This window comes from Actinia tenebrosa, unplaced genomic scaffold (assembly GCF_029948245.1).
Source record: "Actinia tenebrosa isolate PJP-AT-01 unplaced genomic scaffold, QUT_ActTen_1.0 PGA_scaffold11__36_contigs__length_13525064, whole genome shotgun sequence".
NCBI lineage: Eukaryota > Metazoa > Cnidaria > Anthozoa > Actiniaria > Actiniidae > Actinia > Actinia tenebrosa.
Genome location: NW_028292571.1, coordinates 4,179,514 through 4,194,791, shown reverse-complemented (window position 1 = coordinate 4,194,791; position 15,278 = coordinate 4,179,514). Strand labels below are relative to the sequence as shown.

Below are 15,278 nucleotides of genomic sequence, written 5' to 3'. Positions count from 1 at the left end.
AAATAAGGGATCAAGTCATTAGCAAGTGCTCATCGCACAATCTTCGTTTGAAGCTACTCCAAAAGGGCCGAGGATTGACCCTCGCACAGTTAAAAGAGATTGCTCGAGCTATGGAACAGTCAGAGAGGCAAGCCCGTGCTATAGAAGGGAAATCAGAGGAAGTCAATAAGGTGACTGTTGAGACAAACTATGTACAGCGGGACCAAAGGAGAGATGGAAGAAAGGGTCAGATCACCTGCTTCTCGTGTGGACGTGAAGGACACAGGTCCAAAGACCCTAAATGCCCAGCTATTGGTAAGCAGTGCAGGAAGTGCCAAGGAACTGGACATTTCGAGAGAGTGTGTAGCACCCAGCCAAGTGAGCGAAACTAAGGTGGGAGACAACATGTAAGGCAAGTTGAATATGATGATGATGACCAAGGACCAGGTAAAGATAAATATGCATTTAGTATTCATGGTAGCTCCGATGGTACAGTTAATGGTCGAGTAATGGTTCAAGTGGGAGGAATACCAATTGAAATGATCATTGACTCTGGTGCTAGTTGTAATGTTGTTGACAGGAAGTTGTGGGAACACCTGAAAGATAGCAAGATTCAATGTACCTCCACCCGTAGTCCACAGAACCTCTTTCCATATGGGAGTAAAGAACCTCTGAAGGTTGCTGGGAAGTTTACAGCCCAAGTGTCCATCGGGAAAAGACTTGCAAGTGGTGTTGACTTCATTGTGATTGAAGAAGAGGGTCCAGCACTCCTTGGTCGGGATACAGCAATATTGCTTGGAGTGTTAAAGCTGGGACCAGAAATCAATGCTCTTAACATGTCTTTAGATGGGTCCCAGGGACAGTCTAGTATTCTGGATAAACATCCAAATTGTTGTGAAGGTATTGGAAAGTTGAAGGATTTCCAACTAAAGATCCCCATAGACCCAGAGGTCACACCAGTGGCCCAGATAATGCGTCGAGTACCCTACCACCTGCGGGATAAACTGAGCCAAAAGCTTGATGAGCTAGTGGAACTTGATATCATAGAGAGGGTTGAGGGTCCAAGTTCCTGGGTATCCCCAGTAGTAGTTGTTACAAAATCCACAGGGGATATCAGACTCTGTGTTGATATGCGGCAGGCAAACATGGCTGTGAAGCGCGAGAGGTACCCTATACCTACCATTGATGAAGTCATCCAAGACATGACACAAAGCAAAGTGTTTAGTAAATTGGATCTTAAGTCAGCCTACCATCAAATTGAGTTAGCTCCACAATCGAGGGATATTACTACATTCTCAACCCACCAAGGCCTATACCGCTACAAACGCCTCATGTTTGGGATCAGCTGTGCCCCGGAAATGTATCAGAGAGTTCTCCAGCAAGTCCTGCAAGGATGTGATGGTGCTCAGAATATTATTGATGATGTCATTGTGCATGCATCAACAGAAGAGGAGCAAGATAGAAGAGTCGCAGAGGTAGTTAAAGTGCTAGCAGAAAGGGGATTAACATTCAACCGTGCCAAGTGTCAATTCAAAATGCCAAAGATAGAATTCCTGGGTCATGTATTGTCAGAAAGAGGAATTGGACCAGCAGATGAAAAGGTGAGAGCAGTTGCTGAGGCTAGAGAGCCTACAAATGCCGCAGAAGTACGGAGTTTCCTAGGACTGGTGAACTTCACTGCACGGTTCATCCCAGACCTAGCTACCATCTCTGCACCCTTGAGAAAACTTACAAAGACACAAGAGCCATTTCAATGGGGTCCAGAGCAGAGTAGAGCATTCAAGGAGTTGAAGAGGAGACTCACCAATGCAGAGACCCTGGGATACTTTGACCAAAGTGCACCCACCAAAGTGATTGCAGATGCCAGTCCGGTCGGATTGGGAGCTGTTCTGGTACAGGAACAAGCAGGAGAACTCAGAGTAATTAGTTATGCCAGCCGCAGTTTAAGTGACACTGAGAAGAGATATTCACAGACGGAGAAAGAGGCCTTGGCCATAGTCTGGTCATGCGAGAGGTTCCATGCCTACATCTTTGGTGCTGATTTTGAACTGTGGACAGACCACAAGCCACTAGAGTGTATTTTTACACCAAAGTCAAAGACCTGTGCAAGGATTGAGAGATGGCTCCTAAGACTGCAGCCCTATACATACACTGTTAAGTACATCCCTGGCCCAAGCAACATCGCTGATTCACTGTCACAACTTCTGTCCCCATCATCAGTTACTGGCTCAGATGATACCACCGAACATTATATTAGGTTTGTAGCTCGGGAGGCGACCCCATGTGCCTTGACCACACGCGAGATGGAAAGAGTGTCAGAACATGATCCAGAGTTGATGTGCATCAGGGAGTGCCTGCTTAATGGAAGATGGGATGACATCAAATTTAAAGAGTACCTGCCAGTGCGGAATGAGTTAGGAGCGGTTGGTCAACTTGTGTTGAGAGGAGCAAGGATTGTAGTGCCCAAACAACTCCGAGGTCAAGTACTAGAGCTAGCCCATGAAGGCCACCCAGGTATTGTAGCCATGAAGCAACGACTCAGGTCTAAGGTCTGGTGGCCGGGACTAGACAAGGAAGTTGAAAAGCACTGCAAAGAATGTTATGGGTGTCAGTTGGTTAGCCAACCTCACAAACCCGAGCCCATGACCCGCACTGAGTTGCCCTCTGCTCCGTGGGAGCACTTAGCTGCTGACCTGTTGGGTCCATTACCCTCTGGTGACTACCTGTTTGTCGTGGTGGATTACTACAGTAGATTCTTTGAGATAGATTTCACCAAATCCATAACTTCCGAGAAGATCATATCACTCCTGGACCAAGCATTTGTTACTCATGGCCTACCACTGTCATTAAGAACAGACAATGGAACACAGTTTGTAAGTGAGCAGTTCGAGGAGTATTTGCGTGAGAATGGCATTGAACATAGGAGAACCACTCCTCTCTGGCCCCAGGCCAATGGAGAAGTTGAGCGTCAGAATCGCAGTATCCTGAAGAGGTTACGCATTGCTCAAGTGGAACGAAGAGACTGGAGAGGAGAGATGAACAAGTTTCTGATAATGCACCGTAGCACACCACACAGCACAACAGGAATAAGCCCTTCACAGCTTCTATATGGGCGGAACATTCGCACAAAACTACCCCAACTGACTGAAACCAGTTGGGACTATGAGGTGAGAGATAGAGACAGTGAATGGAAAGAGAAGGGGAAACAGTACGCAGATGCCAAGAGGAGAGCACAAGACAGTCAGATCCAGGAGGGTGATCAAGTGCTGGTCAAACAGGAGAGACAGAACAAGCTATCTACACCATTCAAACCATCACCATTCACAGTGATTCAGAAGCAAGGAAACAGCGTTCTCATTGGTGATGGAAGATCTCAGTATCACAGGAATGTCACCCATTTAAAGAAATTCTACGGCAGCAGAGAAAATGTGCCTGAACCCAGGACCATAACCTCAGAGCTTGATGAGATTGACCCCTGCTTTGATGATCAACCTCCTGGAGGAACTTTCAAGGCGACCACAGCAGTAGGAATGTCACCTACCCAAGCCAGCCAGGTTGACCATCCGGGTCAACCCTGCAATCCTAACCTTCAAGCTACTCGACCTACTCGTGCAAGGATGCTACCTGCAAGGTTTGATGACTATGTACTGGGCTATGTTGGGCCTATAACTTTTGTCTGACTGTGAGCTTGCTAAAGCTTATGATGTTTAAATGTTATGACAGTTAAAGACTTTGGGCATCTTAGTTTATTGTTGTTTTGCTCAACCATGTGTGAACTCATGTTTTAAAAAAAAGGAGATGTAGTGTTGGTGGATTTACCCACCCCACCCCTGTTAGGTTTGCAAGCGTGCGAGTGCGCATGTGTGTAATAAAGAGACGAGCATCAAAGCACATGGTTTAGTGTAGTTGATTATTATTTAGAAAATACACCACACAGGGTGTTATTGTTTAGCTCCAAATAGATTATCCTTGGCTATTGTTTTATTGTCTTCATCAAGTGCCTTGCATCAACAAAAAAGATCCAGAACTGCCCATGATGACCAACTTTTTTCCAAAGAATCTTGGGCCTACATTTAGAAATGTAATTGTATTTGTGCTTGCACTTTTTCTTTTGTGCCAAACTTGGTACTTACTATTTACTCATTCTTTAAAATTCTTCTGTTTTCTTGACTGTCCAATAGAGTGGTCATGTGATTGATAAATCAAAGCTAAAGTCCAAAGCCAATGATCTGAGGAGTGACATTCAAATCCTGAAAGCTCAACTTGGTCAATTGAAACACATTCATAGCTATCAGGCCAAGTCCTTTGAAGATATGATGAGAAATGCCAAAGATCAGATCCTGTTAAGCATGCAGAAACTTAGTACAGGTGAGTTTTGTTCATTTAGAGTTCATCTCCTAGTTCCCCAGTTTTTCTCCCTCTGCAGAACCTAACACACTATATTCTAATTCAATCTATGGGTTAGATGTGCCCCAAGTTAGATCATCTTAGGTTGTTTAAGGGTTTGATAAAATGTATGTATGGTTCAGGCTGTAACCAGGGATTTTGCAGGGTTAGTGTACAGGGAATAGAAATGGACTGTCTAAACTAAAAGCCATTGCAGAACCAAAAAAACAGCAAGAGAGGAATGATTGATCCAATAACCAATCTATAATTTGAGAAGCAAAAAAAACCAATATTTTGCGAGGAAAATTTGGTTTGAATTTATAAATGGTTGTTTGTTTGTCTTCATATTATTAAATGTAACCTTGAAGTTGTGCAGCATATTGCACATTAATAAGAAAAGGCACAACACGGTTATGATGCTATTCTAACACTGAATAATTTAATGGGAAATTAAGGGCATTTTCAGATTTTGTGAAACATTTTTTTGTGGAGACAGTCATACAGCTTGTTTTCGTTGCTTTTTGTTGATGGATATTTACTTCATTCTACTTTCCCATGGTACTAACAAGAAGTGTATTTATCTTACAGCTGTTGAGGATTCCCCTCAACGCAAAGCTAGAAATAAAGTTCATGAAGATGAGATGAAGTACATCAAAGCCAAGAATGAGATCAACAGAACAATAAGGTCAGTACATTGGTCCCAGCTTATTGTTGTGTCAAAATCAACACAGGTCGTTCAGTGACACTCAATCATAGGGGGATGTACCATTTTCCCACCAATACACACACGTACATTGGTCCCAGCTTATTATTGTTATTTTAAAATCAACGTTACCCATAAAAACGTAGATGTGAGAGTTGGCATGACAGGTCATTCGTTGACACTCAGGGATGTAGCAAGGTCTCGATCATAGGGGAGATGTACCATTTTCCCGCCAATTTACACGTGTGTGCGCTACATCTTTAGACTTTCCCACCCTATTTACAGACTCAGTAAAACCTTTTTTAGGGGGTGGGGGGGGCGTGACTACGCTACTGGTAACACTCACATTGCCAGAATTAATTTTTTTGTGACATTTGCCTTAAGTGTTACCAAAGGGACTAGGTTTGATTGAGCCAACTAAAGAGTGTTTCTTTTGAAAAACACTTAGCAGATCCAGTCTTAAAATCTTTTTATTTTATTTTAACAGTGAACTTGAAAGCGAGGTCGAGATGGTAAGGCTGGATGTAATCCAGAAAAGAACAATTGGGAACCCTGTGGAAGTAGATAGCATGAACAGCCAGCTGGCGCTGATCAGCAGACAAATAGCAGACCTCAGAAGTAAGTCAATAGGCATCTTCATTTACCTTTTCCACTCATCACTCTTTGAAAAAGAAAAAAAAAAGATATGTCAGACTAAAAATTTGGTCAAGTATGTTTGAACGTGCTTTTTCATTTGAATCAACAACTAACTGCAGCACCTCTGGATTGTAAATGAATGTACACAGACCTTGTCTTGTCTTGGAATCACAGGCTTCACAATATCCATATCATTTTAGAGAGCCACTGGGTTATTAGTATGATTGTCTGAAATAAACTATATTTCATTCTTTCAACATTTCATTTTTCTTTCATTCATTCATTCATTGATTCATTTATTTTTTCTTTCCTTCATTCCTTCATTCAGTCATTCAGTCAGTCAGTCTCATTCATTTATTCATTCATTTATTCGTTCATTTTTCATTCATTCAGTCATTCATTCAGTCATTCATTCATTCCTTCATTCAGTCATTCAGTTATTTTGGTCATTCATTCATTCAGTCAGTCAGTCAGTCATTTATTCATTCATTTATTCATTCATTTATTCATTCAGTCAGTCATTCAGTCAGTCATTCATTCAGTCAGTCATTCAGTCATTCATTCAGTCAGTCAGTCATTCATTCAGTCATTCAGTCATTCATTCAGTCATTCATTCAGTCAGTCATTCAGTCATTCATTCATTCATTCAGTCATTCATTCAGTCATTCATTCAGTCATTCATTCAGTCATTCATTCAGTCATTCAGTCATTCATTCAGTCATTCAGTCATCCATAAGAATTTGAATATTAGATAGTCACTTTAAAATCACTTTTAAATTTCTGAAGAAAAAAAATGTATTAAAGGTAATTTGTTGCTATAGCAATCGATTATTGACGTACGTGTCATACATCTCATCAGCACCACATGGACAGGAAATGTGTCTCGTCTTCACGGCAGCTGATGCGATACATGAATATCGTAACCATGACAACCGCCTAAGACCACTTCGAAACGAGACGACGAGGAACCAGCGTGACATAATTTGTCTATTTTTCAGGTCAATTTACTGAAATTCACGACAGTATGAAGATGGTAATGGCGTCGGAGTTAGACGTTATTGTACAAGGAGACAAGTAAGCCATATTTGTCTTCATTATAAAGCTCTACCAAGACAATATTAATTAGGCTTTTGTATTGAGGGTGAAGAAATTATTTGGAGGAGAAACAAATTATTTTATTCTGTTGACAAATATTGTTCTTTTTGCTTTTAAACCAAAATTTCTCAACAGCAAGTGGCTCCCAGGCGAAAATGTTCACTAATCTGGTTTTCATAATCATAATTGAGTCATATTAACCTCAAATACTTCAATTATTCGAACTTTCAAAAATTGAGACGTTTTCATCCAAGAGCCCCTTTAAAAGAGAAGTACAAGTTGAGATATTAAACCTAAGTAAAATATGTAACTACCTAAGTTTTCAAGGTTGTTGTTGTCTTTGTCTGTAGATTCCTGAAGGAGGAGCCTTCAAAACTGGACAATCTCGTCAGTAGATGTAAACACGTGACTGGGACTTTGTTTACCTTACAGAAGTAAGTTATGAGAGAAAATGTGAATTACTCATAGATTTGTCTTTCAAAGTAACTCCTACTCATTTTTTTTTTTTGTGACTGTAAGAAATTCACGCTAAATGTGTGTTGTGTCGTGCCGTGAATGTGACGATACTATGTCCAAACAGTTTTAAAAGCTGAGTCAGTGCACTGTAAAGGAATGTCGTAAACTCTTTACCGCATACATTTGCCGTGCCGTGCCGTTTGACAGTCATATTTTATGTAATCAGCTCTATATGATATCGATACTGATGCATACTATATTCAATCCACAGGTTAATGTCAGCTCAGGAACAGATGAAAAGTGAAAGTCAGATATCCTTTAGCTCTCTTGATGTGAGTAGAGACAAACGATATTGTGGCATAACACACTTCACCCGACCAAACCATAGCGTAACACACCTCATCACATCATATCACGACACAACACCCTGGCTCTTACACCACTTTATTTCAACACAGCACAACATATCATGGACCTTTATCACGCGGCAGCCATGTCGACTGGGAAAAAATAGATTCTTTCCAGCGTAGCTTTGCATTCAAGTGCTTCAGGGTGAGGTTACACACCTCACCTCTCTTCACCTCAACACAAAGTACAGTAATACTCATTTAATCATATTCGCGCTTCATAAATATTTCAAACATCAACAACACTCAATGCCACAATACCCTCACCCTAGCAACCTAGCCTAACCCTCAACTTATTATGCCACATCGTAACAAGCCATTACCATTCCACACCCTACCATACCCCAGCACACCACACAACATTGCACAACCTAACACCAGGTTCATACTAACCTTACTTTCGTTTCCCCCATTTCAGGAAGTAGATAAAGATCTTATAGACAGTATAAGATCGTCACATCTCCATTCAAAACCATCCAGTGTACAAGAGGTAAGTTACTAAAAACTTACTTGTACCCCTTTCGAAAAATAGCCGTATTCCAAGGTCTTGTGAAAAATATTGACTCATTATCACTGAGGATATCCTAGAGAGGTCTTTGAGTTTTATAATATGAAAGATTTTCATGCTGAAAGAGGCTGCCGCAAAAGACGACCACACCCACAAATGAGAATCGTTTAGTTTTTCGCTTTTAGAGTGCTGTTAACATGAATGAAGGGCCAAGATACCTGACTTATTTCTGTTGTTTTTGTTGTCCCACTTGGCAAAAAGATAACAAAAGCTTTGTTTCTCATGGTAAAAGGTCACCCTACCTTATGTAAACGACCCCGTATTCAACAGGGACGACGAAGAACTACCACCCTGTTAGCAGAAGTCTTTTTCTGCCCTCTGTTTGTTCCCCTCCCCTCCCCTCTACCAGCCTGGCGTTCAGCCCTACGAATCAGAAGGGGGGAAACCTCTGCTCGCAGGGAAGCGTATAACGTTTTAAAATGGTGATGGGGGGAGGCTAGAAAGGCTGAGGACAACTTATCCTAATTTGTTTTTGATTTTTTTTTTTTTTTTAATTTCATTTATTGTTGCTTCATTTAGGATCCGAGAATCAAGTCGAATCGTCCACGTGTAAGATTCTGTGATGAAGTGAACTGAACACCTCATCTCCCACACCCACAACAGAGAAAAAAAGCGATAAAAAAGCAGGAGAAGCAAACTAGCCTCTTCATCTGTAAATGACTAATAACCTTAACAGAAGGTCAGTAGTGTATGGGATGACAGGAAGCTACTGCAAAGAAAGCTACTGCAAAGGAAACTACTGCAAAGCTACAAGAAATAAATGGAAGATGAGATACAATACAATGAGGAGGACAAGACACTTTGCCACGAGTATGGAGTTCAACAAGTAATCCGCTCTACTTTAGACTTTCATTCTTCGTAACTCATTTCTATCGTGTATACATCCACAATTTCTATCAAGTAACTAACATGTTATGAATCTTCTCCTCGTCTTAAAAAAATTTGAGCTATTTTGAGAAGCGTTTCGCCTCTTTCTGTAGGAGCTTTCTTTTTAGGGGTTGAGCTGAAAAATTGGAAAAAGATTTCGTGACAACTTGCGTGACAGCTCCTATCACTTCCAAGAGGGCTTGTTCTGCTCGATGGACAAGATGCATCGTGGTCTAGCTTGAGTTCTATCTTATGACCGGCGTGCATCGATTTTATGGTGTTGTTTGACCAATGACAGACCAGAAAGCGCCATATTTAACTGAGGTGATGTCTGATTGGTAAACCGCCTTCACTGAGGTAAAACGCTTCTCAATTAGTTTTTTATCCTTCGTCTTTTACCAACTAAAATTATCTTGATTTGTTAGCTTGATGATTCATAGTTTTAAATTTTATCTTCTTTTTATAATAATTCCTTATATTTTATCATAAAACTTGGCTATTTTAACATAATCATATTAATAGTTTTCCATGTCAGGGACATTTTAAAACTCGAATTCTAAACATTTCCTGTAAATTGAAGACGTTTTTGCAACATTTTTATATTTTTCCTACCTCTGTAGAGACTAATTTTCTCGCACTGAACCATTTTCAATCGCGATATTTCAAAGGTTTTGACCCTTTTTCCATGTTTTAAGAATGATATATCGCCCCGTTAATCTTATTGCAAGTGATACATACATCCTTTCACTTTAAAAACAAATTTGGGGTGAAAATGCCCCACCCAAACCTGGTGTTTGGGCTGAGGGTGGGGGGCAAAATATTTCATAATGAAGTCTTTGTTACTGTGATGTCATGAACTCCTGAGTGCCATCCTTCTACTTTTATCAAGATTATTTTTGAAAACAATTCTGCTGAACATTATACCAAAGAGATCCAAAAACAAAGTGAAAAAGCTATAATTAGTAAAAAGTTTTGATTATCCTCAAAATATTAACTACAACTGCTGATTGAGTTTTTCGAGTTGCATAAGCAGTTTGCATTGAAATATTTTATTATGAAGATTTTAATTAGTAGAAAGTATTGTTTTCACATGTATTTTAGATTTTTCGAAGAGTCATTAGTATTGAATTATTTTACTGGAATGTTTAGTATGGTTTGAACTCATTTTAGTAAAGCTGGTCAAATATCCAAAGAGCAGGGTGTTAATTAGGTACCTAATTGGCGCCCTGCCAAAAAGTATCGAAGTTCGAGGCCGGGATTCAGCTAAAGCAGAACTTCTATTAAACGTGCCAAGTTGGTTAATGAATAGGAGGTTGCCGCTTAGTAAGGGGTTTATTGATATGGACTAGTGCAATAAAGCGTCCTTTTGGGACTTTGGCAACAGGCCGCTAATAGAGGCTTGTCACTTTATAGGTGGTCGGTTAATAGAGGTTTGTCACTTTATAGGTGGTCGGTTAATAGAGGTTCTAATGCGAATGAAAAAGGTTGCGAGAGCAAAAGAGTGAAAACGAACATGGAGGCAATCAATGCTGTTCCTTAGTATATAATAATCCTTTTTGGATTTATCGGTGCAACGCTTGAAATTCTTTTCTAATAACCGATTTCTTTCCATCATTTGCTTTCATTTCTAGCTCGTATGCATTGAATGATGAAAATAAATGTATTTCCCATGTTCCTCGTTGACAATGGCTAACTTGTCTCTGACATCAAGGAAAACTGGTATCGTAGTCACCTCGCACAGAATTGTGGGTCTGAATCAGATTACTGCAAGAAAACGAAGGCTCCTAATAATCAGCCCCAGAATTCCATGCGTCGAATTCGTTACCAGTCTACCTTGAAGTCTAGAGGAAAAGTCCACAGGTATTCCAAACTTGGGTTGGGGCCGTTGTCTCAGAAGGTGTAAATTTTCATTTTTATAGCTGCATTACTTCGAAATCTAAATTTTATTTCAAATTTGGGTTCATTATATCATTTCCAGTAGATAAAACTAAAGAATTGTATGCAAAGATAAGAATGCATTTCTATGCTTTGGATGTACAGTGTTAAAATAGCTTTTAAAATATTAGAATAAAATAATTATCTGTAACAAGTGAGAGGTGTAGGGTGAAATAGTTGTTTGGTGTAATACTTGTTGTTTAAAAAATTTTTATTCACTTCCTCCCCCCCCCCCCCCCCCCTTTCAAAATAAAATAAATAAAGCCAAGAGGGACAGGCATTTAAATATTGTCCTTCCCTATTTTTGTCATTTTTCTCCCTAACCAACTTTTTCAGCAGTTTTTCCTTCCGCAAGCAAACGAAAAAATGATTAAGAAGTTAATTAAATTCTTTTCTCCCTTTAACGCTGTTTCTCTCTTCTAATATTTTTTCTGTCTTTTTTTATTCGTTTCTTCCTCCTCCCTGATACGTTCCTCTCCAGTCTGTATAACTGCACTGTGGTTCTTTGCTTGTTGATTTCCTGCAGCTTTGTTGTTTTTCGTTTAATTTTGTTTGTTTGTTTGTTAAAGAGAAATACAAGTTGAAGTTTCACGACCAAACAAATAAATGATCAGCACCCAAAAATCCCTAATATATTTGGGGCTAGTATTTTAATTTCCATTTCCGACCACATGTTGTTCCCAGCTTGAGAATACGTACCGGTAACGCTTGAGAAGATATATTACTGTGTATGAAACTGAAACGAAAAGTCTAATTCCAATGATATCGAAATAGGGAAACCGTACTCATAATGTTAAAGGTTGTACGAGATTTTTAAATATGTACTGTGTTTAGCTGTAGTAGAATTGATACAAAACGTAATGGTAACAACAACCTTCAATTTCCCAGCATGCGTTGCAAATCAGCACTGATGCATGGGAGTCATGTGACTCGAAATTCATGTGTCACTACATGTTCGACATGTTGTAAACAATGGGCCCAATGAACAACGTAAATACTTATCGTAGAGACAAAATCTGTCTCCGATAACAATATATCTACATTCATGGTTTGAAAATTGCGAGGGAAAAGGAAAGAAATGAAAAGAGAAAAACAACTGAAAATGGGAATTAAAAGGGACAAAGCATTTTTATATTTTTATAGTAAATCAGTGTAATTATGAATTGAATCTAGACAACGACTGGAACCAAGTGTTTCATGAAGCGTTTCCTTCAGCTCCGTTCTTCCGCTAAGTGTAATGACCGAGAAGTTTTCATTTGATGCATGAAAAATCATATTTGTCAATGGGCAACATTATAAAAGATCAATACTCTCTCTAAACTAGCTGTAAATATATATTAAAAAAGTCCTATTATTACTAAGCTATAAATAAAACGACTGACAGTATTGAAGGGATATAAAGAAATGATGGGTGTATTGACGAACGTAAAGACAAAACACTCAAATATACTCAATTACCTCAAAATTTGCTGGGGAAGCCCAGTTCAAATTTGTGAGATATATTTTTGAATTAATTTTTTGTTTTTGTATTTCAATTTCCGCTATGGTCTTTGAAAAAAACAACGTCTATGTACAAAATTGGTATGTTTGTTTTGGATCTTATCTTTCGGTTTTATATCGCTCGAGTACGTCTGCATCAGCGAATTATTCTAAAAAAATTAAATCCTTATATTAATGTTACCACTTCAGAAAACAACTGTATTTACATGTGTTGTTTTTGTGCTATTTTTAATACACATTTGATAACTTTAAGCCACTTTCAGGTGGCTGTTTCAAATGACAATAATATGTACCTGCACCACACTGGATTGTCGACCCTTCCCCCTCCCCTCCCCTCCCCTGCACCACTCCCAGTCTATTCCTTACTGCCTCGTCAGGCTTCTGTTGATTGGCTGACTTTGGGAAGATAACCAATCAGGTGTCGTGTTTATAGGTCACGTGGTGTAAGTAATGACACCATCGAGTAGAAGAAGCAAGACGAAGCTCCACATATTTCAGTTGAACGAGCAGGTTGTAGTAGGGGAAAAGCTTTGACTTTAAACTAAACTTAGTTTAATATTTTAGGTTGTTTTTCTTCTGATTTAGCCCATCAGGGGCTTGGGATAGTTATTATCTCTTAAATTTAAGAGTATTTCGATGAAGAACGGTTTAGAAGCGGCTGGAAGAGCGGTAATAGATATGGAAACCCAAGGAGACGATATGGAGCCAGATGGGCATGAAGGAGACGACGAGAGAACTAGTGGTCCGAGTGGTTCGGAAATGGCAGAGAAGGACATAGAAGTTAAAATACAAGATAAAAAGGTTGATACTACAAGTGCTGCTGCTGGAAATGCAGATATTTCTGAAGTTAAACCTATGCGGATTCAGAAAAAACATCGGAGGGGCTCGCGCAAAAATCGGAAAAAATACAAACCTTACTCGAAGATGACTTGGGACGAGAAAAAAGCAAGACTCGAGCTGGATGCAAAGAAAGCTAATAAGGTGAGAGAGAAGTACACACACGAGAAGGGAAGACCCAATGCTCCATATAATACTACGCAGTTTTTGATGGACGAACATGATCAAGAAGAACCAGACATAGGAAACCACGCACATATGCAGTCGGACGGGGAAGCTGAAGACGATGATTGCGACTCGCGATCAACCGAACGAAGAAGACTTGATTCACAATCCTTTGACGATCCGGAATTAGGAGACTATAATGAATCTCCAGAGGATGAGATTTATGAACAAGAGTTCTTTCAAAAGGATTTTACAGAGGCGTATGAGCAGTGTCATGCGGAGAGTTTATACTCCATGAAAAAGGATGAACTCGTTCGCGAGTGTATGTCGCTAGAAGAACGAGTAGAAGCATTAGAAAGAAAGTTACGTGAAGTTGGTGCTTTGGACAACCAAGACAGATTAAGGGATTCATCTTTAGAGGACCTTCCTTACAGATTTAATGGTGATAATCTTAATACGGACGATAGTAGTAGTAGCAGTAATTCTAGCGAAGATCTTATACGAACCTTACGTACTGAACTCAACAGACTAAAGACTGAAAACGAGAAACTTCAGCATTCAAAAACTGTACAACCCGCTGTCTGTACGAGTGAATAACAGCTAAACCTATTAGAATATAGATTCTTATATTGTAAATAGAATAATATCTTCACTCGGTCTCATTTTAGAGATGATAGAACTTGCGTAGGTAAATCTGTGTGTAGTAAATCCTTGATCACACGTAGTATTTCTATGCCCGATCGCGTACGTACGTTTTAGTAACTTATAGCTTTTCCTTGTCCTATTTATTCTACAAGAATAGATACTAACAAAGATGAAAGCCATAGGTATCGTCTAAATAAAAAACCTTATCGCTAATACGTTCATTGTTGTCTATGAATTTATAAACTGGCTTCAAAGTAGACGCTTGAGTTCTGCTGTCGAGCATACGCGCCAAAAGTCTGGTGAAAATTGAAACACTTGGTGCTAAAAAACTAGAAAAATCCTAAGTTTATGTCCAGAAATCGTTGATGAAAACGTCGGTTGAAGAATGGTACTTCTCTTCACAGATTTTTTATCGAGTATTTGTACATGGCATCCTTGGTCTTCTATTATTGTTATTACGTTGTCCATCTTGTGACGTCTATGACATGTGACCCTTAAGAACTGAGGTCGTACGCCTGAACGATTTGCAATTTCCATTACTAGATTCTTATCTAACAATCTAAATTACTGGATCAATTGCTAATGTTTTCCAAAAAGTTTTTTCATTAACTTTAGTTTTTCAATTTGACAATCAAAGAAGAATATTAATATAAATCAACATATTTGATTCCTTTGTCATTTAAAAACCAGGGCATTGAATAGGTTTTATTTACTATATCATATAAAAGTACTAGTAGTAATTGATCGACCCAGTATCAAGAACTTCCTTTTATAAACTGATAATTACTTACGAGAAAAGGTGGATGGGTGGTAAAATTGGTTACTGTTTTCCTCAACTTTCCTCTGATTAGCAAAACTTGGAAAAATTCAGTGCCATATTGCAAGGCTTTAGTAACCTACATATTTTCTCACCCTCCTCCCATAAGATCCATAAATGAGACTGCATCCCTAGGACTGACATTCTATAGGCATATGATGTTTCAATAAAAGGTCAATGCCACTAAGTTAAAATTAAGTTTGATATATTTTGAAAACCTGTGAAGATTTTGTTTTAAGTCAAAGCAACTGCAGTAATTTGACTTCATCATTGTGTTTTTTA

The 15,278-nt window shown here is 39.1% G+C and overlaps 2 protein-coding genes across 11 annotated transcripts in view; both read left to right on the top strand.

Moving 5' to 3' along the window:
* The window catches only part of LOC116302944 (coiled-coil domain-containing protein CG32809), a 40,300-nt gene extending 29,112 nt beyond the window's left edge, over nt 1–11,188 (top strand). For all 10 annotated transcript variants that reach the window (XM_031712364.2, XM_031712369.2, XM_031712363.2 and 7 more), the window contains 8 exons: nt 4,161–4,347; nt 4,954–5,050; nt 5,556–5,686; nt 6,703–6,778; nt 7,150–7,233; nt 7,527–7,587; nt 8,081–8,152; nt 8,750–11,188. In XM_031712364.2, coding sequence (XP_031568224.1) covers nt 4,161–4,347; nt 4,954–5,050; nt 5,556–5,686; nt 6,703–6,778; nt 7,150–7,233; nt 7,527–7,587; nt 8,081–8,152; nt 8,750–8,806 — 765 coding nt within the window. In that variant the 3' untranslated portion in view covers nt 8,807–11,188. The remainder of the gene's footprint in view (nt 1–4,160; nt 4,348–4,953; nt 5,051–5,555; nt 5,687–6,702; nt 6,779–7,149; nt 7,234–7,526; nt 7,588–8,080; nt 8,153–8,749) is intronic.
* A 1,832-nt stretch (nt 11,189–13,020) lies between these two features.
* On the top strand, nt 13,021–14,392 carry LOC116302952 (protein HEXIM1-like). The gene has a single exon (XM_031712381.2). It carries the CDS (start codon nt 13,169–13,171, stop codon nt 14,129–14,131), a length of 963 nt encoding a protein of 320 aa, XP_031568241.1. The 5' UTR covers nt 13,021–13,168; the 3' UTR covers nt 14,132–14,392.
* Nucleotides 14,393–15,278: the final 886 nt, after the last annotated feature.

Bases quoted from the DNA above. Each gene is read 5' to 3' on its own strand.
- LOC116302952 (XM_031712381.2), top strand. From the start codon at position 13,169: ATGAAGAACGGTTTAGAAGCGGCTGGAAGAGCGGTAATAGATATGGAA.